General features: G+C 38.2%; 1 protein-coding gene across 3 annotated transcripts; it reads left to right on the forward strand.

The window, feature by feature from the left end:
• The first annotated feature begins 583 nt into the window (after positions 1-583).
• Positions 584-23529, forward strand: LOC128617911 (von Willebrand factor A domain-containing protein 5A-like). 3 transcript variants are annotated; one of them, XM_053641148.1, is made up of 23 exons: positions 584-683; positions 783-867; positions 3350-3552; positions 3727-3949; positions 4145-4311; positions 6806-6920; positions 7256-7431; positions 7612-7700; positions 8146-8290; positions 8700-8779; positions 9501-9615; positions 9849-9998; positions 10235-10344; positions 10870-11087; positions 11241-11270; positions 14212-14259; positions 15763-15798; positions 15890-15937; positions 17798-18067; positions 19161-19187; positions 19331-19470; positions 22610-22733; positions 22904-23529. In XM_053641148.1, exons 2-23 carry the CDS (start codon positions 831-833, stop codon positions 22981-22983), a joined length of 2631 nt encoding a protein of 876 aa, XP_053497123.1. In that variant the 5' UTR covers positions 584-683; positions 783-830; the 3' UTR covers positions 22984-23529. The 3 variants fall into 3 exon arrangements, 2 of the variants coding, with proteins under 2 accessions (XP_053497123.1, XP_053497124.1); XM_053641149.1 differs by lacking the exons at positions 19161-19187; positions 19331-19470; positions 22610-22733; positions 22904-23529 and having other exon boundaries at positions 16526-17934; XR_008387639.1 differs by lacking the exons at positions 15763-15798; positions 15890-15937; positions 17798-18067; ... (2 more) ...; positions 22610-22733; positions 22904-23529 and having other exon boundaries at positions 11241-12393; positions 14212-14240.
• The last annotated feature ends 225 nt before the right edge of the window (positions 23530-23754 follow it).

Genomic DNA, 23754 nt, shown 5'->3' on the forward strand with positions numbered 1-23754 from the left:
TGAAGAGTTTGTGTGATGGGTGTGTGATCCGATACGGTGCAATTTCCGAACCACGCAGTGATACAGTTGCTCAGGATGCTCTCAACAGTTCCTCTGTAGAATGTTGTGAGGATGGTTGGTGGGAGATGGGCTTCTCAAAAAGTAGAGACGCTGCTGTTCTGAGCTGGTGTTTCAGGACCAGGTGAGGTTCTCTGCCAGGTGAACACCGAGGAATTTGCTACTCTTGACAATCTCCATGGACGAACCGTCGATGTTCAGCAGAGAGTGTTCGCTCTGTGCTCTCCTGAAGTCAACAACTATCTCTTTTGTTTTGTCCACATTCAGAGACAGGTTGTTGGCTCTGCACCAGTCCGTTAGCCGCTAGACCCCCTTTCTGTATGCTGACTTGTAGTTCTTGCTCATGAGACCCACCACAGTCGTGTCATCTGTGAACTTAATAATGTTCAATGTTTCATGACCCTTTAAATGCAAAAAAAAACAAAAACAAAAAAACTGCATTTCGAATCTTCATGAACCCTTTGGCTTACCATAGTCACAGCGGCGCCTCGCTTTCGCGTCGTAAATAAGAAATCATTGTCTGATTCCCGCAGTGAGACAGTGTTGTTGTTCCAAACATTCTTCAAGAGTCTGACGGACCAGAGCTTTAATTTAACCCTGCTGCAGGTGTCTACTGACTGCAAACGGTAGGGTGTTTTTCCTCCTCTTTTACTATCAGTCTTGTGTTTATCCGTTCTTCATGTGTGTGTCAGACACTCAGTGTGTAATTACAGTTTTATTTCCAGGATTTCACATCAACAGTGTGTTAGGATTACCTACAAAAGGAGGACAAAATGAACTGTGGCCTGCTGACAAACAAGAATGAGCCAGGTAGGATTTAGAGGGGTGTGTGTTGTTTTTTATTAAACATCTCTCTCTCTCTCTCTCTCTCTCTCACACACACACACACACACACACACACACACTCACACCCACTTTCAGTAACAGCTTTATCCAGACAGCACTGAGGTGCATCCAGAAACTATCCCGGAAGCACTGAGTCATTCAGCAGAGCAAAATGTTAATATAGGTTTCTGTATTAATAATATGGAAGCTTATATTCCTTGTAAACTTCCTGCTTGCTTTTGGTACCTTCAGCTGCAGCAGACACAAGTGTTTGTGTTGCAAAATCCTCCTTCACACATGAACGCACATTTTATCAGATGTTATTGGTTGGATATGCGACATGTAAACACCCCGAAGGATGACCAAACACTGGAGTAAAGTCGGCTTGACGTTGTAAAGTCGATATTCGCAGAAATTAAGGGACCGTCTCTAAAGTTACAGACGACATTGATATACACGTTTCTATCTTCAATAGCAGTTGAAGGGAATGACTTACAGCAGGCGTGTCCAATCTTATATGGAAAGGACCGGTGTGGGTGCAGGTGTTCATTCCAACCAATCAGAAACCACGCCTGAGTCTATTGAAAGCCAGGATCAACTGAAACCTGCACCCACACAGGCCCTTTGCGGATAAGATTGGACACCCCTGACTTACGGTCACAAAACCAACTGTAATGTATTCACGAAGGTGTCGGCTATGACGCACACTTTTTAGATTTTTGATACTTAATAAAATAAACTATCAAATCATGTGTAAATATTGCCATATATTTCACTACCAACTGGACTCATACACAAAATATACCATCATTTAAAGCTCAATAGCATTTGAAGGGAATGACTTGCAGTCACAAAACCAACTGTAAAGTGTTCATCTAGGTGTCAGCTATAACACACACCTTTTAGAGTTTTGATAGTCCAGACCTTTCACCAATTGAAAACATTTGGCGCATCATGAAACGAAAGATACAACAAAGAAGACCCAGGACTGTTGAGCAACTAGAATCCTGTATCAGACTCGAATAGGACAACCTTCCTCTCTCAAAACTCCAGCAACTGGTGTCCTCATTTACCTGACGTATACGGACTGTTGTTAAAAGAAGACGGGATGCTACACGGTGGTACACATGGTCTCGTTCCAACAATTTTTTTTTTAGATGTGTTGTTGCCATCAAATTCAAAATTACCTTATTTTTTCACTTAAAATGTTTCCTATGTTCTATTATGATTAAAATAAATAACCGCGTACTTCGCTACTATATAGTAGGCGAAATACATGTATTTCAGTTACTATATAGTAGGTAAATATGCGGTTTTGGACGCAGCCCATGGCTTCAAGCAGTCGTCAATTCTGAAAATGACTACATTTACATGGACAGCAGTAATCTAATTAATTACCTTATTCTGAATAAGACAATATTGTGAGTTGCTTTTAGAGTTGCTTTTACATGAGTTGCTTTTAGAATATTCCTTTCATGTTCCCATTTTACGTGTTATAGAACATGGATCGATTAACGGCTCACGTCATTACGTCCCCACGCCACGCCGTCCGACGTTCTCGCCAGAATTTCACGTATCAAGCTACAGCTCGTATTTGTTATGGTACCGTATACAGCTTTGGGTGTTACACTTTTAATTTTTACGAAAGCTTCAAGTACAGTTCGTTATTTGTCATGGTGGCAAAAAGGGGTCAAAATTAAAAAATGCTACGTAAAGGCAGCTCTGGGGCTCTCTGGCTGCAAAACAGTCTGTTGTGGTTAAATACATGTTAAAGACCTGGATAAATGAAAATGATACCATGTGGACACAAACACAAAGCCAAATAAATTTAAATTTGTGTGGAAAATCCTTCACATGTTCAAATACTGACGATTACTGTTCTGCTGTTCTGTTCTGAAAACTACAGGCATTTATCTTTTACATTTCTCTTTTGCATAAATCTCAACCAGAAATAAAGATCCAGCATTATAAAGTTCCCCAGAAGGAAAAAAAAAGTAGATACTTGATATTTAAAGACTCCCTGCCTATAACCTACTTATGGAAATCATTAATGTCATCATTATCATTAATGACATTTTTTTTTAATAAGGTCAGTTTACAATAGGAAATCATTTTGATGATCTGGATCATCATGAGTCTCTGTCTCATCAGTTTGGGTATAAGTCACATTTGACTTACTGGAGCCAGGTTGCTCCTTCACTTCACTGACCATCAGTGGGGAAATAATCACTGATTTTATCCAGAGAGTTTTGTTCTGTTGGCTGATTTTTTTTGTTGTTGTTAATGTCTTCATTTAAACGTTTAAAAACGTTGTCATCTATACAGGGCACCCTTCTGTATTTTGATGATGATGTGATGGTGCAGGTGGATTGCGGACATGTTATCAGGCATTGTAAACTTTTCAGTAAAAAACTCCAAATATGATATAAATCATAACTCCTGCCATCTTTGTATGTTTTTGACTCAGTTCCACTGAAGCACATCGAGGTGGATCTGCAGGTTCAGGGGCATGTAGCGACGGTGACCTCCACCCTGCAGTATATAAATGAGGAAGAGAACCACCTGGAGGCTGTGTTTGTCTTCCCCATGCCTTCAGGAGCTGCTCTCTGCCATTTCAGCGCCAAGATTGCAGACCAGGAGATAGTGGCTGAGGTGCAGGAGAAACAGGAGGTGAGTGAAGCTGTGCTTTCCTGAAAATGATAAACTAATGATCTTACCTGCAGTATTCTGTAGACTAGTTAACAGGAATGTCAGTGCAGCATGGATTGTAGATTGTAGGTAATCCGCATGTTTCACACTGAGAGGGAATGTAACATTAACACATGTATTTTGTCTGTGTGTCAGGCGCGGGAGCAGTACGATGATGCAGTGAGTTCAGGTCAACAGGCCTTTCTGCTGGAGGAGAGTGAGGAGTCTGTGGACGTGTTCAAGATGAGTGTAGGCTCTCTGCCGCCAGGCCAGAGCGCCGCCGTCACCTTCATCTATATCGCTGAGCTGAGTGTACAGGCTGACCATTCACTGCAATTCAGCCTGCCTGCAGTGCTCAACCCCCGTTACACACCAGCCGGTACTAAACACACACATCCACCACCACACACCATACTGTCACATACTAAACATACGTTATTGAAAAAATATCTGACACACCTCACTGTTACATCTCAATGTAAGTATTCCTGCTGATCAGGCATGCACTTCGCTAAATGTATAATCCATCAGGTAAATGAATCCTATAATCTGTTTTCCTATTATTTATTTTCAGGTTCAGGTGGTGGTATAGTTTCAGAGATAACATCAAGTTCCTCTGGTATTCCCTACTCTCTCTCTTTTACTGCACACGTGAGCTCTCCAAACCCCATCACTAAAGTGGAGTCCAAATGTCCTTTAGAGCCCCTGATGTTCCTCAACACAGACCACACAAAGGCAAAGGTGTGTGTGTGTGTGAGAGCGAGAGAGATATGAGGTAGCATGTACGTGTCCATATGGAGCTGTACATCTTAGAGGTGTAATGATTAACTGAACCAGATCAATTTCAACTTTACTGATTCAGTGATTTAGCATTGGGTGTATTAGGCAAGCAAATACAGGCATCTATCATATCACTTTTGCATGACTAGCATACAATTGTTTAGAAACTTTTTGGCAAGGCTTGCTGGGTGCTCCCATGGTCCAAACCAGTCATCTGGCCATAACATCTAGCCCTTGTCTAAGTAGCTCAGATCTTAATGCCTGCCTATTTTCCCTGCATCCAACACATGACTATGAGTACAGAGTGTTTACTTGCAAATTGTGATGGTTAGACGACTGGGTCAGAGCATTTCCAAATTGGCCTTGTGGGGTATTCCCGGTAAGCAGTGGTTAGCACTTACCAAAAGTGGTTCAAGAAAGCGCAACAGGGTCATGGGCACCCAATGCTCATTGATCAGCATGGGGAGTGAAGGTTAGCCTGTCTGTTCCTCTCCCACAGAAGAGCTACTGTAGCACAAATTGCTATAAAAGTTAATGTTGGTTACAATAGAAAGGTGTCGGAACACCCAGCGCATCACAGATTGCTGCCTATGGGGCTGCCTAGTAGAAGACCAGTCATAGTGCCCATGCTAACCCTTGTCCACAGCCGGAAGCACCCTCAATGGGCATGTGAGCATCAAAACTGGACCACTGAGCAATGGAAAAAAGGTGGCTTGGTGTGATAAATCATGTGGATGGCCGGGTACATTTGCATTGCTTACCTGGGGAACAGATGGCACCAGGATGCACTATGGGAAGAAGGCAAGCCGGCAGAGGCAGTGTGAGGCTCTGGGCAATGTTCTGCTGGGAAAGCTTGGGTCCTGGCATGTGGATGTTACTTCGACACGTACCACCTACCTAAACATTGTTGCAGACCAATTACACTCATGGCAACGGTATTCCCTTATGGTAGTGGACTCTTTCAGCAGGGTATTGTGCCCTGCCACACTGCAGAAATTGTTCAGGAATGGTTTGAGGAACATGACAAAGAGTTCAATGTGTGACTTGGCCTCCAAATTCCCCAGATCTCAATCCAGTCGAGCATTTGTGGGATGTGCTGGACAAACAAGTCTGACCCATGGAGGCCCCACCTCAAAACTTATAGGATCTACTGCTGTATCTGTGTATATGTATACAGTCCCCTCTGAAAGTATTGGAACAGCAAGGCCAATTCTATTGTTTTTGTTATAAATTGAAGACATTTGGGTTTAAGATCAAAAGATGAATTGGAATTTCAGCATTAATTTCCAGATATTTACATCTATATGTATTAAACAACTTAGAACTTGACACTTTTGGTGGCAGTTTTTAGTTGAGCAAAAGTATTGGAACAGATAGTCTTAAAGTTAATAACACTAGGTAACATCAAGTTGCACATCCCTTGGTTGCAATAACTGCATCAAACTAGTGACCCACTGACATCACCAAACTGTTGCATTCTTTTTCTGTGATGCTTTTCCAGGCTTGTACCGCAGCGTCTTTCAGTTGTTGTTTGATTCGGGGGGTTTTCCCTTCAGTCTCCTCTTCAGGAGGTGAAATGCTGCTCAGTTTAATTTGACAAGGCAAATCAATTTGACAAGGCACACCTGGGCAGCATTAAACACCTGTAGGTTGCATGTTCCAATATTTTTGATAACATGAAAAAATGGGTGGGTTCAAACAAAAGCCGCCATGTTTTAAGTTGTTTAACACATCTAGATGTAAATATGAACTTCTGATCTGTTGTCTCATATACATCTTTTGATCTCAAACCCAAATGTCTTCAGTGTATTTTGGAAAAAAAATAGAATTGGCCTTTTACACCGTCTAATTTAATAGGAACACCTGTACATCTGCTCATTTATGCAGTTATCTAATCATTCAATCATGTGGCAGCAGCACAATGCGTAAAATCATCACCAAAGAAGAAAAGGGCATTTGGTAGAAAGAACAATTTGCCAACTGTTACTCATGAGAATGGATCTGTTGTGCTTTAAAATTGTGTGCCAGCCAGTTGCACATGAAACATTGCACAGGTAGATGGAAGAATGGATTCCACTTAATATCATCAAATTCAGGAAACAAATCAGTCAAGAAATCAAAACTGAAATGAGACTGGCTTTGGGACCTAAATCCACCAGGAACACCTTCAAGAAACGCAAGATGAGACTTTTGAAATGTCCCTCACAGTCTTACACACTGACATATATCATACACACCAAACAGGTCTTGCTTAGTACTTTTACTTTTCTCTAATTTAAGTCCATGAAATATAAAGTAACTGCGCATTAAAATTTGCAGAATGTTTTTAACTAAAATTTGTATTTATTTATTTTGCCTTAAAAAGCCATTCACCTGCATGTAATCTTTAATAGGATTCTTTTTAAATGGAAATTCTTATCAGAACATTTTGTATAGTGTGTGTGTGTGTGTTTAGGTAAGCCTTTGTGCAGGTCATATGTTTGATCGAGATGTCGAGCTGTATCTATATTATCAGAATCCTCATCAGCTCACTGCTATAGTGGAAGCTGGATCTCCCGCAGCACAGCCAGGTACAATATTTCTGTTTAATAAAATAAAACCTTCCCAAAAGACAGCGTTTCAACCACAATATCAATTAAACAAAGAAAACCATGTTTTTCAGAATGTCACAAATCATTTTTTTCAAATAAAACACTTATTTGAAAAAACAAACAAACTAATCATTGAGCCCTTTTGAAAATTACTATTAAAAACAAGAACAAAAGATAAGCTAATATTGGTTGCGGGTGTTAATTTCATGTTTGTAATATAGTTTGAATAACGCAAATTTAACAAAATGGAAGTGTATTATTTCTTTTCTTGCCTTCTTTTCATTACACTTCTGTTCATTTATCTTTCTTTTTAGGGACTCTCCTGGGAGACCCTGTGGTCATGGTCAGTTTCTATCCAGAGTTTCCTGAGTCAGTGATGTCCTCCATGTCGTCATGTGGCGAGTTTGTGTTTGTTATGGACAGATCTGGCAGTATGATCCGCGCCATGCATAATGGACGAGGTGTACAAAAACGCATCGAGTGTGCCAGGGTAAGACTCAACACTTAACTGTTCTGTAGATATTTTTTCTTTTTTTCACCATAACAACTTTTTGCCATGTAAAAAATTTTAAGATTTTTTCTTTTCGTATGAATTAAGCTTGAATTAAAAAATGAATTATAATACTAAAAAGAATAATAATATTGACTATGTGAATAATGATGTGTTTAGGACACTCTGCTCCTGCTGCTGAAGAGTCTCCCCATGGACTGTTACTTCAACATCTATGGCTTTGGCTCTCACTATGAATCCTTCTTCCCGTGAGTAACCCGAACATGAACCAGTGAATAAGGAGTAGTTCTGTCACTCAGTTCATTATGCAGACACAAACATGGATGAAATGAAATGATACAGGTCTGGGTGGTAGCAACTAGTAGCATTGCTTCTTACAGGTCCAGATTTTGAGCTTCATGTCATGTCCATGTGGGTTTTCTCTGGGTTCTCTGGTTTACTCCAACCTCCCAAAAAACATGCCAGTTGCTGGATTGGCTAAACTAAAGCCCCTAGAATGTGTGAATGAATGTGTGCATGTTGATCGGTGTAGGATTGGTGTTCCATCCAGGGTGTGTTCCCACCTCATGCCCATTATTTTTGGGATAGCTGACCTGAATCAAGTGATTACTGAAAGTGAGTGTGTGAGAGTGATCGAGGGATGTTAGATGTGCTGTGTTGTTTTTGTTGTGTTGTGTGATTCCCCGGCTTTAGGAAAAGTGTGCAGTACAGTCAGGACACTATGGAGCAGGCTGTGAAGAAAGTAAATGAGATGCAAGCAGACATGGGGGGCACGGAGATTCTGCAACCTCTGGAGCACATTTACAAACAGCCTTGTATCCCCAACCACCCAAGACAGGTAACATTATTCTACATCCAAACCTGCAGTGATTTATCAGTGATGAGCAGAATATGTATATTTACCTGTTTAACATGTCCTGTTTAGATTTATATTTCTAGTCAAGGCCAATAGATCACCACTCTCTCCAAAGTCCCATGCTTCACAGTGAGAAATCTGAAGGGTACGCTTTCTACATTCTTAGAGGGAAAAAGGTGTTTTGAGGGTTATTTAAGGGTTCGTTGGATAATTAAGTGTTCTTAATTAAGTATCAGAAGCACTGTTGTAGGGTTCCCTCAGATTGGGACAAACGAATCTTGCTAAAAATGTAAGGATTAGGATTATTGAAGGAAAAAAGTAAACAACTGTTGCTCATCTTTAGTATTTTTTTCCTCTGGATGTTCAATTTCCCTGGATGTTCTCTTTCCAGTTGTTCATATTTACAGATGGTGAAGTAGGAAACACCAAAGATGTTCTTCACTGCGTGAAGAGCAATGCTGATGTCCACAGGCATGTGCTCTTTAAAGCATTAAAGCATTCTCTTAAAACATTCATGATGTATACAGTTTATTTTCGGAAAAATTGAGTAGCTAGAACTAGAAGTATAAATGTTCAAAGCATTTAAATTATTCCTAATACATGTAGCTAACTGAGAGGTACAAATATTTGATTACTTTGGGAGAATTAGCATGACATTTTCAGAATTGTAAACAATAATCCCCTAAAGTGGACCAGATTCCCATATAAAAAAGGAAAATGTATCATACCACAACACTGTTGACTTCTTCATTCCAATTACTCAGAAGGTGTTAATTTTTAACACCTAATTTTAGCACAGTTATGCAGTGTTGGGACTGTTAGTAATGCCTGGTATCTGTTTTCCTCTCCCCACTTGTATGTGTGTATGTATGTGCATGTGAGAGTGGAGTTGATCTTTTCTAGAGTAACTTACTCACAGGGACTTGTGTAGCAGAAGCAAATATTATTCAACCCTAACAATAAATGTATTTTAAAAGAGAAAAAAATTGTTTAACAAAGTAACCCGTGTAACAGTTGCTACGGTGATGCTTTCTGTAATAAAAAAGGTTTATTTAACATTTATGGATAAAGCAGTATGCCCAATTGTTATTTATTCCGGACTTAGCGTGTTTTATAATGAGTTTTTTTCTGATAATTTTCTATATGTAGAAGGCTCATAAAGGATTTATAATCCACCTCTTTGTTTAAACAGATGCTTCTCATTTGGGATTGGTGAAGGTACAAGTTCTGCACTCATCACAGGATTGGCTGAGAACAGCTCTGGCCACGCCCAGTTCATCTCAGGAAAAGAGCGCATGCAGGCACTAGTAAGACCGGGTTCTTCTCAAACAGCAACAAAGAAACAAATAGAAATAAAAGGAATTTATACCTTAGCCTAGTGGCGTCAACTAATGAATATTTTCTCACTTTTGTAATCACAATTTGATTGAAATGATTTGGTGGTTCATTAACAGCATGTACATCAAATAATTATACCTGTCCTTGAGAGATAAATTTGAAATTTCCATGAATATTCTTTATCTTTAATTCCCAATGCTAGGTAATGCAGTCCCTTCGCTATGCTTTGCAACCAGCAGTGATTGATATCACTGAGGATTGGACTGGTTTGTCTTTCACCCGTCTGAGCCCCCCGATTAATTCACTTTTCCATGGTCAAAGAGCACTGATTTATGCCCAGTTGAAAGGAGAGGTGAGACGTTTATCACACTGTTTTATATGAAAACTTTTTTTTTCAGATTCTGAATCTGATAATGCTGAAGGGAAATTGATTTGCATGCTTTCCCTTCATTTTTATCTTCATCAGGCCATGAAGTTTCCATTATTTATGCATAATTTAATGCATTTAAAAAAAACTAATTGTTTAAATTGTGAGTTTGCAATTGTTTAATTGCTCTACTTATCACCGTTCTCTTTCTCTGTCCCTAGGAATGTCAGAACCCAGACTCTAAGGGGAAAATATCAGTGCGGTACCGCCTAGGAGATCAAGAGGTAACGAACACCGTCCACTTCTCCCTGAAGCCGGCTGAGGAGAGCGGGTAACTGCTACAAGTACTCTGTAATGTTTAAAGGAAGCATTTTTGTCTTTTTGATTGTCTCATTTCTGATGTAATCTTATAATAAACCCTAGCTTGGGTGGCTTTAGCTTTCATACACAGTCATAAATATCAGCTTGGTTACAGCACTCAAAATTAGTCAGAGCTACTATATCTTATAGTAACAAAGTCTCTGGCAGTTTAGTGCGATAAGCGGAACCAGCTAGCAGTTTAAGGAGGATTTGAGTCATTCAGAGTTATCTGGAAATTAAATGAACAATATGTAGTTAAAACATGTGGATTTGTGGTATTAACTTAAATATGTTGTTGAATTTCACGTAGACGATTGGAAACTGATAAATCTGAAACAGAAACACTTCAGATGATGGAAGACACGTGGTCAAGTTTATCGTGTAAATCCTAACTAATTACAACAAGACAGAATAGTAAAACATTTAATTGTTACCCTGCTTTGTGTGTGTGCGTGCGTGCGTGTGTGTGTGTGTGTGTGTGTGTGTGTGTGTGCAGACTGGCCATCCACAGGCTGGGCGCTCGCTCTCTGATCCGCTCTCTGGAAAGGGACGAGCAGGATGATGGAGCTGATAAAGAGGCTCTGAAGGCCAGAGTGGTGGAACTGAGTAAGCAGTCTGGAGTGAGCAGCTCTCACACAGCCTTCATAGCTGTCCATAAGGGCAGCGGACAAGCTGTGAAAGGTCCACTGGTGAAGAGGAGAATTCCTACCCACAGTCAGTATTCTTTTCACTTTTACTCAACCTGTCATCTAATAATATGAGGATTATTACGATTAGCATACATGGTTTTAGTGTTTTTATGCATAAACACACCATACAGAGCACATAAGGAATCTAACCTCCTGTTTTTGTTTTTTGTATGTTTAGCGTTTATGGCAGGTTCAATGGGTGTTAACCGTAAGTAATGGAACACGAGTTTGTAAATACTTAGGGATCATGAGACTATTATTGTGTTGTATTTCCTTCATGAAATGTGTTGAGACTTGTGTTTACAGTTTGTATAGTTGGGTAAAGATGATGTGGTGCTTTGTATCATATACATGATATGACCTGGATTTGAGCGTACAAAAGCTTCATGTTACTTTAGATTACACATTTTTACCTATCTAGTAACCAATGGAAGATTAGCGTTAAAGATTTCATCTTTATGCATATGCAGAAATATGCAATAAAATAAAAATGTCATTGGGCTGGGTGATGTGACGATATAAAATCGATGTCATAATAAATTCTCTCTATTGTAATATCTTTTTATTAAATTTATTACGATGAACGACACGCAAAGGGTTAAAAGGTATTACAGGGTATTGTGTCATTGGTTTAAAAATGATAATTTTTGTAATTAACACTTTTATTGATTCACAAGTTAACACAAATAGACAAACAACATATATAATGAATCAAACTATTTTAACATAAATCCTCACTATAACCCCTCCCCCTATCAACCTCCCACCCCACCCTGGTCCCCCCACGAACACCCCTGTGGTCAATAGAATATAAACTCACATATCCTAAATAAATAAATAAATAAATAAAAATAAATAAAAATACACACAATTTAAAAAAAAGAGGAAAATACAATAATCAAGTATAATCATAGACTAAACTCTAAATTATACTCTCTTCGAGAGTCCCCCAAAAACGCCAAATAACTGCTCCATTTCTTACTGAAGGAATTCCCAACTCCAATCCTTCTGCTCGACCCCTCCTCAAAGGCAGCCACCCTCCCCATCTCCACACACCACTCTGGAAACAAGGGCGCTCCATCTGATTTCCATCCCCTTAAAATAACCTGTCTACCAATCATCACACTGGTCAAAACCCAATCTTTTTTGTACCTATCCACCAATTTTGTGACCTCCCATCTCCCAAAATACAGAGTCTAAGGCAGAACGAGATCTGAGTGTTCAACACCTCACATACAAAGCTCTGCACCTTCCACCAAAATTCTTGGATCTTATGACACCCCCAAAAAACATGGGTAGTGTCTCCATCTTCTGAATGGCATCGCCAGCAGGTGGGTGTGTCTTTAAGACCGAGCCTATACAATTTAGAGAGGGTCCAATAGAACCGATGTAAAATCTTAAATTGTATAAGGTGCACCCTTGCGTCTCTAGATGCAGTTTTTATATTTTTTAAAATCCTAGCCCACTCTCCCTCCCCCAATTCCAAATTTAAATCTTTCTCCCATAGTCTCTTGAGAGTGGTCGAGACTATCATCACACCACTCTCATAAAGATCACAGAGTGTATTAACCCCCCTCGTGATCCACTCTGACCAACAAAAAGGGGATAAAAATGATAATTGATTTAACAGTTAAGCATGTTAAATGGTTGAAAGGCTAAAAGTTTATGTTATGTAAAAGTTACACTGACTACGTTTACATGGACAGCAGTAATCTAATTATTGACCTTAATCTGAGTAAGATAATAATGTGATTAAGGTGTTTACATGAGTCACTTTTAGAATACTCCTGTCATGTTCCCGTTTTACATGTTCTAGAACATAATTAGATTAACAGCCCGCGTCATTACGTCACTGCGCCACGCCGTCCGACATCCCTCCAGAATTTCACGTATCAACATACAGTTCGTCTTCGTCTTTTTATTTAATTCTTTTATGAACGCTTTAAGTGCAGTTAATTATTTTCATGCTATATGTGCTGATAGACAACTGCTTGAAGCCGTGGGCTGCGTTCTAAACCGTGTACTTTCCATCTATATAGTAGCTGAGATGCATGTATTTTTCCAGACTACAGGCCTATAGTAGGCAAGTATGCGGTTTGGGACGCAGCCGAACTCTCTTGTTCGCCGTAAAATGTACAACTGCCGTGTGTGATCGTGTCCTGTCGCAAAATGCAGTGAAAACTCTCACACGACGTTCATAATGTGATTAAGGTGTTTACATGTCTGTAATACACGTCCATAATGCGACTAAAACAGGAGTACTCCACCTGTCTTAATTCGATTATTGCTTACTTCGAGTATGACCTTAATTAGATTAAGGTAAGTAAAAATTGCTGTTTACATGCTAGTTTCTTAATCAAAGTATGGTCTTAATCGGCTTAAGAGTGGATTATTGTTGTCCATGTAAACGCACTGAATGTTAAAAACATTGAAACATATTTAAAGGGTAATGTGTTAAAATGCTGATATGATGTTCCAGGTGGTTGCTAAGTTGTTGCTATGTGGTTACTATGCTATCCCAGTTGGTTGCTAGGATGTTGCTACTTGGTTGCTATGAACAGTTAAGCATGAACAGGTTAAAAGGCCAAAGGCTAGTTTAAAGAGTTAAAACGTTGCTAGCATGTTCATGGTGCTTGCTCGGGTGTTCCTAGACCGTTGCTATGCTAACCCAGACGAATAAAATACACATGAGGGGTTTAAAGTGTATATTTCCATAAATGAAATACAATCTTTATATGTAGACAAAATTGAAAACGAGTAATGAAAATGAATATTAATTAAATTGTGCATACAATGGGTTTCTATGGAAGGATGGAGGAATGAGACTAAAAGAAGGTAAATAGTGAAAGACAAGTTTGGAGCATTGAGTGTGTGTAATAGTATATGAGCGTATTCAGAGAAGAGGCTCTTTTACCTTTGTCAAGCAAATATAATAATAATAATAATAATAATTATTATTATTATTATTATTTTCTGACTGGAGGCAGCTGATGTGATTTAATCTTTTACACTTTTTTTTAATTACAGTTTTTTTTAGACATCAAATAAAGTATGGTAGTTTATAAACTTGAGTTTCTAAATACTTTTTTGCATGTACATATAGAAAACACGAATAATCTAACATCCTGTTATTGTTTACCTCTGTACAGTGTGTATGGCTGCACCAATGTGTGCACCATTGGGTCGTCGTTTGAAAGGTGAGTTGTTGAACATTAGACTAAAATCTTAGTTGTCGAACATAAGATTAATTGTGTGCAGTGCCCTCCACTAATATTGGCACCCTTGGTAAATATGAGCAAAGAAGGCTGTGAAAAATTGTCTTCATTGTTTAACCTTTTGATATTTTGTTCAAGAAATTCACAAAAATACTCTGCTTCCATCGATTTCAAGCCATTTCAAACACAACACAGGTTTATCAAAGAAAAATATCTTAGTTAAAATATAGGTGTGCAACAATTATTAGCTTCCCTTATGAATTTTTTATAAAAAAAAGATATATTTGAATTATATTCCCATTGATATTTAAACATTTTTTATTACACCTGGGTGATTAGGAACAGGAAATTGTTCAACCACAACTTCCTGTTTCACAGGGGTATAAATATGAGATAATACATAGGACAAATTCCCTTAGTCATGCATAACAATGGGTAAGACCAAGGAATATAGCTGTGATGTGCAGCAAAAGGTTGTTGAGCTTCAAAAAATGGGAAGTGGCTATAAGAAAATAGCACAAGCATTGAAAATGCCCATTTCCACCATCAGGGCAATAATTAAGAAGTTCCAGTCAACTGGAAATGTTTTGAATCAACCTGGAATTGGACGTGTGTCTATATTTTCTCAACGCACTGTGAAGAGGATGGTTCTGATATAAATCTTTTCTAGATGATAAACATGCTTCAGCTTCACCAGAAGTAAGATGATTGAAGAATCAGGAGACCAAGAGCCAGGGTATAGTCAATGAGATGATTTATTATGCGTGCAAAGACACCCTGGGCACTACAACGTTTCGTTGTCTTAACCTTAGTCTAAACATAGGTTGGATAGAGTTGGCTTTTATACTCATATGTACGTGCAAGCAACATACCCAAGGCTAGTAAAGAACAACTTAAGAGTAAGACAAAAGACAAAACACCTTGACAAAAACATAATCAAGGACAGAAACCCAAAAACATCATGAGACCATGAGTAAGCAAAAATCACATTGAACTGATCTTAAATTATTGAATCATAATCATGGGAAATAACGAAAAATATTTCACCGTTCGAGTGGCCAAAAAATCTCCAAGGATCACAGCTGGAGAATTGTACAAGTTAGTTGCGTCTTGGGGTCAGAAAGTCTCCAAAACTACAATCCGAAGTCACCTACATCACCACAAGTTGTTTGGAAGGGTTTCAAGAAAATGCACTTTAGGGTCTTGTGGTCGGGGACTGTGCAGTTCCTTTACAACAGGGTGAGACAGTTGGTCAGAACATTCTCTATTGTCAAGGTGGTGAGGATGGAAGGGGGAGTTTGGCTCTCTACAGTCTCTGCAAAAATTGGAGGAGCTGCTGGGTCTTCTTGGCTAGGCAGGTGTTGAGAGTCCAGGAGCAGTCCTCTGTCTTTTTATTACAATTGTTGTACTTTTATGTGCACATTATAGAAAGCACATGAATAATCTAACAACCTTTTATTTTTTATTTTTTTTACTTCTGTACAGGGTGTGTGGTTGGACAAGAGGCTGCTGTTTTGCCTAGTAAGTTATTGAACATTACATAAAAAACTTGGTTGTTGAACATGAGACTAATTGTGTACTTCCTTTATCCATAAAATATGCCTGCTGTCAGGACTTTTAGACAGGTGTTTTTGCATTCAGCCCTTGGACAACGAAGAGAGTAAGTTATACTATAACATGGTGCATGGTCACATTCATAAGCCTGACCGCAATCGTTAACATAATAAATGACAAAAGCTTATATAAACCACTTTTGTAGTGGAAATGCCACTTTTTAAAGAAAATTATAAATCTTCTGAACACAATTCTGAAATTATTACACACATTAGTTAGCATGAAGAAACAATAAACCTCAGCTATAATAAACTATAAAAAAAAAAAAATCATTTGTATGGATTTGTTTAAAATGTTAAACCATATAATTAATATCTGAATTAACCCAGATATTTTTTATCCCATTAATGAGTAGCCTGTTTGGAGTTCTTGAGTGGGATAATTCAGAATTTAGGCTGAATATCAGATTCCAGTATTTATACCTGAGTAGAAGAGTTCAAAATGTTAGCAACATTCAGGAACATGCAGTAATGTAACTTTTCCTAATTGATAAGGGATTATTTTGAGACATGGATAGAAGAAAGTTGAGTCAATGCAGGTGTATTTCATTAACATTTAAACAAATGGCAGTTAACCTATTTTGTTAATATTATTTATGATTTAATAATGTTCAGTGGACTGCCATCCAATCCAGGGTGTATTCCTACCTCACACCCAGTGTTCTCAGGGTAGGCTTTGAATCCACCACAATCCTGACCACATTAAAGTGGTTACTGAAAGTGAGTGTAAATGCTGAAGTTCATGGATTGTTAATGTTAATTAATGCAGTAGATAATGCTCGCTATGGAAATCTTAAAGTAGCGTGTTACTGTATCCACTATCTTCACTGTTTCTGGATTTCATCCTGTAGTGATGTTAACTAGAAATTTTTATTCATAGATTAAATAAACATTTGTCAGTGCACTTGTATTTCATTAACATTTAAATAAATGTCAAACAAATGTCAATTAATTTCTTAACATTTCTTATGATTTTATTAAGGCTGAGGTTCATGGTTTGTTAATGTTAATTAATACAGCAGTGTTGTTATACAATATATAAAACGTGGGAACGCACAGTTTTAAAATGTTGTCATCTTTGAGATCCACCTATGTACCATAAGGTGCATGATGAGACAATTGGTACGTTTACATGGACAACAATAATCCAATATTAACGCAATTAAGACAATACTTTGTTCTGATTACCTTAATCCGATTAAAGTCATACTCGAAGTAAACACAAATCGAATTAAGACATGTGGAGTATTCCTGTTTTAGTCACATTATCAAAGTGAATTATAGATATGTACCCACCTTAATCACACTATTAACGTCGTGTGGGAGTTTTGAACGCATTTTGCGACAGGACACATACACACGGCAGTGCTCAACCGCTTGACGGCAAACAAGAGAGCACGGCTGCGTCCGAAACTGCGTACTTCCCTACTATATAGTAGGAGAAATACGTGTACTTCGGCTACTATATAGTAGGTAAGTACGTGGTTTCGGACACATCCCACGGCTTCAAGCAGTCGTCTGTTTGCACGTATAGCATGACAAATAATTAACTGCGTTTGAAGCTTTCGTAAAATTAAAAATGAAACACCCAAAATTGTATACGGTACTGTAACGAAGGCGAGCTGTATGTAGATACGTGAAATTCTGGAGGGAACGTCGGACGGCGTGACGTGGGGATGTAATGACGTGTGCTGTTAATCGATCTATGTTCTATAACATGTAACACGGGAACATGAAAGGAATATTCTAAAATCGACTCATGTAAACACCTTAATCACAATATTGTCTTATTCAGAATAAGGTCAACAATTAGATTATTGCTGTCCATGTAAACGTAGTCAAGGATGCACATATTATATTCAGAGTGCATGATTAATGAGGAAGAATGCTGATTTGCTTCTGCACAGTGATGTCTGCATGTGCTCCAGTTCCAGCTAGTAAGTTACTGAATATAATAGTTTGTAATTCATACACCATACAGATCCACAAAAGTAAAGCATTTTTTTTTTTTTTTAAATACAGAAAATACAAGAAACTGTATGTAGGGCTGCAACAATATAAACTTTTAAGTTTATTGTTGAATATGACACTAATATTTTACCTTTTTTTCCTTCCTATTTTTTTCTTCCATTTATTTTATCTTCACTGTCTTGGTGGATTTCATCCAGTGGTAGAGTGTAAGTGTACACAATGTGTTTTTCTCTGACTTTGCTAGTGAAGTTGAATATAATAAGCAGATTATTGGAAGTGTGAATGTTTAATCAAGTTCAGTCGATGAGCTGTTACGTTCTCACTGCAGTGAAGTAATTGTTCAAATTAGGTAAGGAATGGAATACAACAATGTGTCCTGTTATACAAAAATGAACAATGATGAGGTCTAATGCAACATGTAGGGCCAATTACCACCCCGAAGTAATTATTGTCCGATAACATGCCTCAAAGTGGTTTATTCCTCATTTACCACAACAATTGCATTTTTTAATTTATTATTGAGCCAAACTATATGCGTTTTTAGCATTTATTATTATTATTATTAATATTGTTTTGTAATATTGAATATACATATATTACTGTGATCGTTTCAGGTTACCTCTGTTATAGCAGTTAAAAAGAGTTGTTCTCTCACAATTCTCTTTTTTTCTGTCTCTCTGAGTTAATACAACAACAAAAAATGCAGCTTGTCATGTTATTGATGAATCAGAAAGCACAAAGCCCTCTGTCCTGAAGACTTCCCATGCGCCGAAACCTAAGTCTCGTCAATCTGTCCATCATATAAGCCATTGTGAATTAGTTGTTAATGTAGAAACGTTAATGAATTAGAAAGAGTACCACCATTTTAATTACAGCAACAACTACTGTCAGAGCTGCTCTTACAGACAATTAATCAACATTTTCTGACCAGTCAGGTTATGAATTCATCAGCTCTGTGCTATAAAATAATATAACTGATACAGTGTTCTGTTTTCTATTGTTTTAGCTTCATATAGACATTTTCCTTGCAGTAGTCTATACCAGTAACTCTGTTCTAAATGTTCTTTTCATTAAAAGTAGATACACAGTACAGTGTGGAAAATTAGTATTAAGTTATACTCTCACTTATTCTGTGGATATTGCAGTGCTACTGTACAGTGATTTCAAACATGATCAGGATAATGTCATGATGGTAGGATGATGGTGCCTTTTGTAAAACAGATGTGCTTTATATTCTAAATGTTTCATTCAATACTTAAATGTTTTTTTTGGTAAAGTTAAACATTTTCTTTATTTAAGGTGATGGAGGTTTTGACATGAACCCAGGTAATGTTCAGCAGTAACTCTGTAACCTCTGTCATATACCGTATGCATGTTTGTGTTTTAATGAACCTTTCTCTTTTTTATTACTAGTACTTAGTTCTTAATAAGATCTATATGTTTGTATATCTATACTGATGTCTCTGTAGACACCCTTGAGGCTCCAAAGGACCCGTTGTTGCAGCTCGTCTCCCTCCAGAAGGCTTTGGGTTGCTGGGAAATGGAGTCTACACTTGCAGAGGTGTTTGGGAGAACAGAAAAAGAGCTGATCGAGCAGATTCCTGCACAGGTTAATACACACTAAATATGTCTGTGTAACGTGTAGCCTTGTTGGAGATTTACCCTTAACACCTTATTCATTACTAGTCATTACACCCCCCAAACACCCCCCCCCCAACCAAGAAAAACCCATTTCAGGATATAAAATGGTGCTTTTGTTAACTGGATTCCAATATAAAGTCCCCTCTGAAAGTATTGGAACAGCAATGCCAATTCTTTTGTTTTTGCTATACACAGAAATAAGTTTCTTTTTTTGTTGCCCAGATGTGCCTTGTTAGATTGATTGTTTACACAATCAATGTGTAACAACTGTGAAGACTGCATTTGTTGTTAGAAAGGATAAACCAGCATGAGAGCTGTCTATGAGGCAAAAACAAGCCATTTTGAAGCTGAGAAACGAGGGAAAAGCGATTTAGTCATTGCACAAGCATCAAACGGGTTGGCCAAGGAAAACAGCAGCAGTGGGTGACCAGAAACCTTGTGAGAGCTAGGAAGAAAAACCCAAAAACAACAGTCAGTGACATCACTAACAACCCCCACAGGACATGGGTGAAGGTATCATAATCCACCTTTGAGAGCACAAATATAGAGGTCATACCACAAGATGCAAACCACTCATCAGCAGTAAGAATGAGAGAGCCAGATTGGAATTCGCAAAGAAATACAGACATGAGCCACAAAAGTTCTGGAATCAAGAATAACCTCTACCCAAGTGACAGAAAGGTCAAAGTGTGGAGAACGAATGGAGCTGCTCATGATCCAAAACATACGAGCTCATCGGTCAACAGTCAACTTGTGGTGGTAGCAGCAGAATGAGTGCAGAAGTCTACAGAAACATTCTGTCTGACAATTTACAGAGAAATGCATCCAATCTAATTGGAAATCTAACATGACTCTTAAAATTATTTTGGTGCTGCTATGTGCAGTAGATATTGTGCATGGCAGTGGACCTCTTCTCTGTCCCACAATGTTCCCCTGCCACTCATGGTACACGTGTGTTGTGGAAACTAATGATATCATCATCGGCTAAAACATAAGCAGGTTACGTTACGTCCTGATCAAGTGGGGACCCGAGTACAAGTTTCACAATTCCAGGGCAACCGAACTCGGACCACCTCCTACAGGTAGTTTCAGGTCTGGTACCATGGTGTGCTTCCTGGTCTGCATGACCGCTTTCACATTAACAGTTTTTCACACTAAAAATTGGGTGGTCTGCCACCAAAGGTGCTATGTTTAACACATTTAGATGCAAATATGAAGAAATGAAACCTGAAATTCGGATCTATCTCCTCATATTCATCATTTGATTTCAAACCCAAATGTTTTCAGTGTATAGCAAAAATTAATATTGACCTTGTTGTTCCAGTAATTTCAGAGGGGACTATAAGACTATAACCTTTAGATTACCCAATCAAATGTGTGTGTATTCATGTATGTGTGTGTGTGTGTGTGTGTGTTTGTGTGTGGATGTGTTAGGTTCTGTAAACTTCATGGATTTAAGAGGGACTTGTTTTCCCTGATCCAAAACCACAGCATTCCACATGAATGCATTCAATTAATTTATTTAGGAAAAAACAAGAGATAATGCACAGAACTGAAATGTCAGTATTTCAGAAGTAAACACCCCAGAGTCAGTACTATTAGCGGCAGCTACAGCTAACAGTCTTTTTTGGTAGGGCTCCACAAGGTTGGCACATCTGGATCTTCCTCCATTCTATTAATTTTCTATCCACTGTACATAGACATGGGTTCATCCATCATTGGTGCAGTGCTGTGAAAAAGTATTTGCCCCATCCTGCCCATGCTGATTTCTTCTGTTTTTGTGTGTATCTTATACTAACTAGTTTTAGATCTTCAAAGGAAATACAACATAAAACAAAGGCAACCCGAGTAAACACACAATACAGTTTATATTTTATTTATTTTATTTTATTTTATTGAAGCAAAATCAGCAACACCTATCAACAATGTGAAAAACTAATTACCCCTTAAACTTAAAATCTGATTGTGCCACCTTTAGCAGCAATAATTGCAACCAAACGCTTCTGATAACTGGAGATCACTGATAACTGGAGATCACTTTTAGGACTTTTAGGACTTACTCCTATGCTTTGGATCATTGTATTGCTGCATAATCCAGGATTTTCTGGTAGAGAGCAGAATTCATGTTTCCCTCAATTATTGTAAGTTGCCCAGGTCCTGAAGCAGCAAAGTATCCCCACACCATCACACTGCCACCACCATGCTTGACCGTAGGTATGATGTATCTTTTGTGGAATTCGGTGTTTTAGTTTACACCAGATGTAATGGGACCCCTGTCTTCCAAACAGTTCCACTTTCGACTCATCAGTCCACAGAACATTCTCCCAAAAGGTTTGAAGATCCGCAAGGCGTGTGTTGCCAAAATTCAGATGAGACTTAATGTTCTTCTGGGTTAGCAGTGGTTTTCACCTCGCCACTCTTCCATGGATGCCATTTTTGCCCAGTGTCTTTCTGATAGTGGAGTCATGAACAGTGACCTTTATTGATGCAATTTGTGCCTTGCTGGATGAGTTGTTGCTGTGCTCTTGGAGGAATTTTTTAAATCCGGCCACTTCTGGGAAGGTTCACTGCTGTGCCCAGTTTTTCCATTTGGAGCTAATGTCCCTCTCTGTGGTTCTTTGGAGTCTCACAGCATTCGAAATAGCTTTGTAACCCTTCCCAGTCTGATGTATTTCAATCACCTTCCGCCTCATTATTTCTGGAATTTCTTTCAATTTTGGCATAGTGTGTTACTGGGTAAGACCTTTTAACCAACTTCATGCTGTTGAAAAAGTTTAAGTGTTGATTTGATTGAACAGGGTTTGCAGTAATCAGGCCTGGTTGTGTCGAGTCCAGCTGAACCTCATTATGAATGCAGTTTCATAGATTTGAGGAGTTAATAACTATGGAGACAAATACATTTTCACACAGTTAGAGTTGGTATTGGATAACTTTTTGCTTCAATAAATAACATTTTCATTTGAAAACTGTACTGTGTGTTTACTCAGGTTGTTTTGTCTTAGATTTTTTTTTAAAATTTCCGGAACAATTTAGTATGAGATATACACAAAAACCCAAGAAATCAGGATGGGAGCAAATACTGTTTCCTGTTTGGGTTTTGTGTGCAGGTGAAGCCAGATGTCTGGGCTACACTTCTGGCTCTGATTTGGTTACATGGCTTTAAGATCGATGTACAGGTTGAGTGGCAGTTTTTGGCCATGAAAGCAGTGGCATGGATCCGCACTCAGAAAGGTAAACTCTACATTTCTGCAATCAGCCACTGCTTAAACAAAACACATCTGAATTTAACTGCTAAAATCACGCCTAACTAGCACAATATTACCAAATTTAACACTAACATCTTTACAATATCTTACTGTCATGGCGATGATGATGATTGCGTGTGTGTGTGTGTGTTTCAGTGGTCAACCAGTCAGAGTGTGTAAGGGTAGGTAACGCTCTACTGGGCTGTCAGGTTAAAGAAGATGCTCTTGGGCTCTGAAGACTTTACCCTCTTACAGCATCCACATAAAAGCCTTGGCATCATTTCTCTTGTCTACGTTTTAAAAGAGCTTTACATTGATTAGTATAGTTGTGTATATGTAGGAGGATGATGTCAGGGGAATTACTAGTATGCCATTAAGCACTGGAAACTTGATTGTCTTGTAGCGATCAAGTAAACAGGTACAAAAACATCTTTGCACAGATTTAGTGTCAACAATACTCACTATAATCTTTTAGCTGCCTTATTTTGCCTTATTTGAATCTCACATATTAAACTGTTAATTGAGAGACCTCTTTTACAGCTAGCTGATACATGCTGTTAGTTGGCAAGCAACCTAATATAACTCACCAGTGCAAATATTTGTTTTAGAAATGCAAATTAAAGACACTTCCATAATTTCGTCTCTCAACATTGAGTGGTTCCATAATTTTTTCCTCAACTTGATCTGGAAAAAAAATGTGCAATTAATTAAAATAATTAAATTTAATTTGTTTGTGTATGTTTCATGAAGCCATCATGTCCAGCTATTAAAAATTGTTTTGTGTCATATTTGTGATTTTGTTTATTTGCTACGAAGTAAAAAAAAAACAAACAAACAAAAAAACAAGCTGTGTGAACATCCTCTAAGTGTGGTGATTACAACCCCTGGCAAAAATTATGGAGAGCCAAACAGATTTTGCTGCAGTTTTGTATACAAGACTTGGCTGTAGGAAAATTGCCTTTTGTGCTTATTTCTGTTACAATTATTTCCTAATAATTATATATATA

The sequence above is a fragment of the Ictalurus furcatus genome, chromosome 14 (assembly GCF_023375685.1).
Source record: "Ictalurus furcatus strain D&B chromosome 14, Billie_1.0, whole genome shotgun sequence".
NCBI classification, from domain to species: Eukaryota; Metazoa; Chordata; class Actinopteri; order Siluriformes; family Ictaluridae; genus Ictalurus; species Ictalurus furcatus.

What these genes read in the sequence shown, in the direction of transcription:
- LOC128617911 (XM_053641148.1), top strand. Translation starts at nt 831, where the DNA reads ATGAACTGTGGCCTGCTGACAAACAAGAATGAGCCAG. An exon ending in AGCAATGCTGATGTCCACAG is followed by an intron (nt 8,780 to 9,500) that starts GCATGTGCTCTT and finishes TTGTTTAAACAG; the next exon opens with ATGCTTCTCATTTGGGATTG. An exon ending in GCCCTTGGACAACGAAGAGA is followed by an intron (nt 15,938 to 17,797) that starts GTAAGTTATACT and finishes GCTTCTGCACAG; the next exon opens with TGATGTCTGCATGTGCTCCA.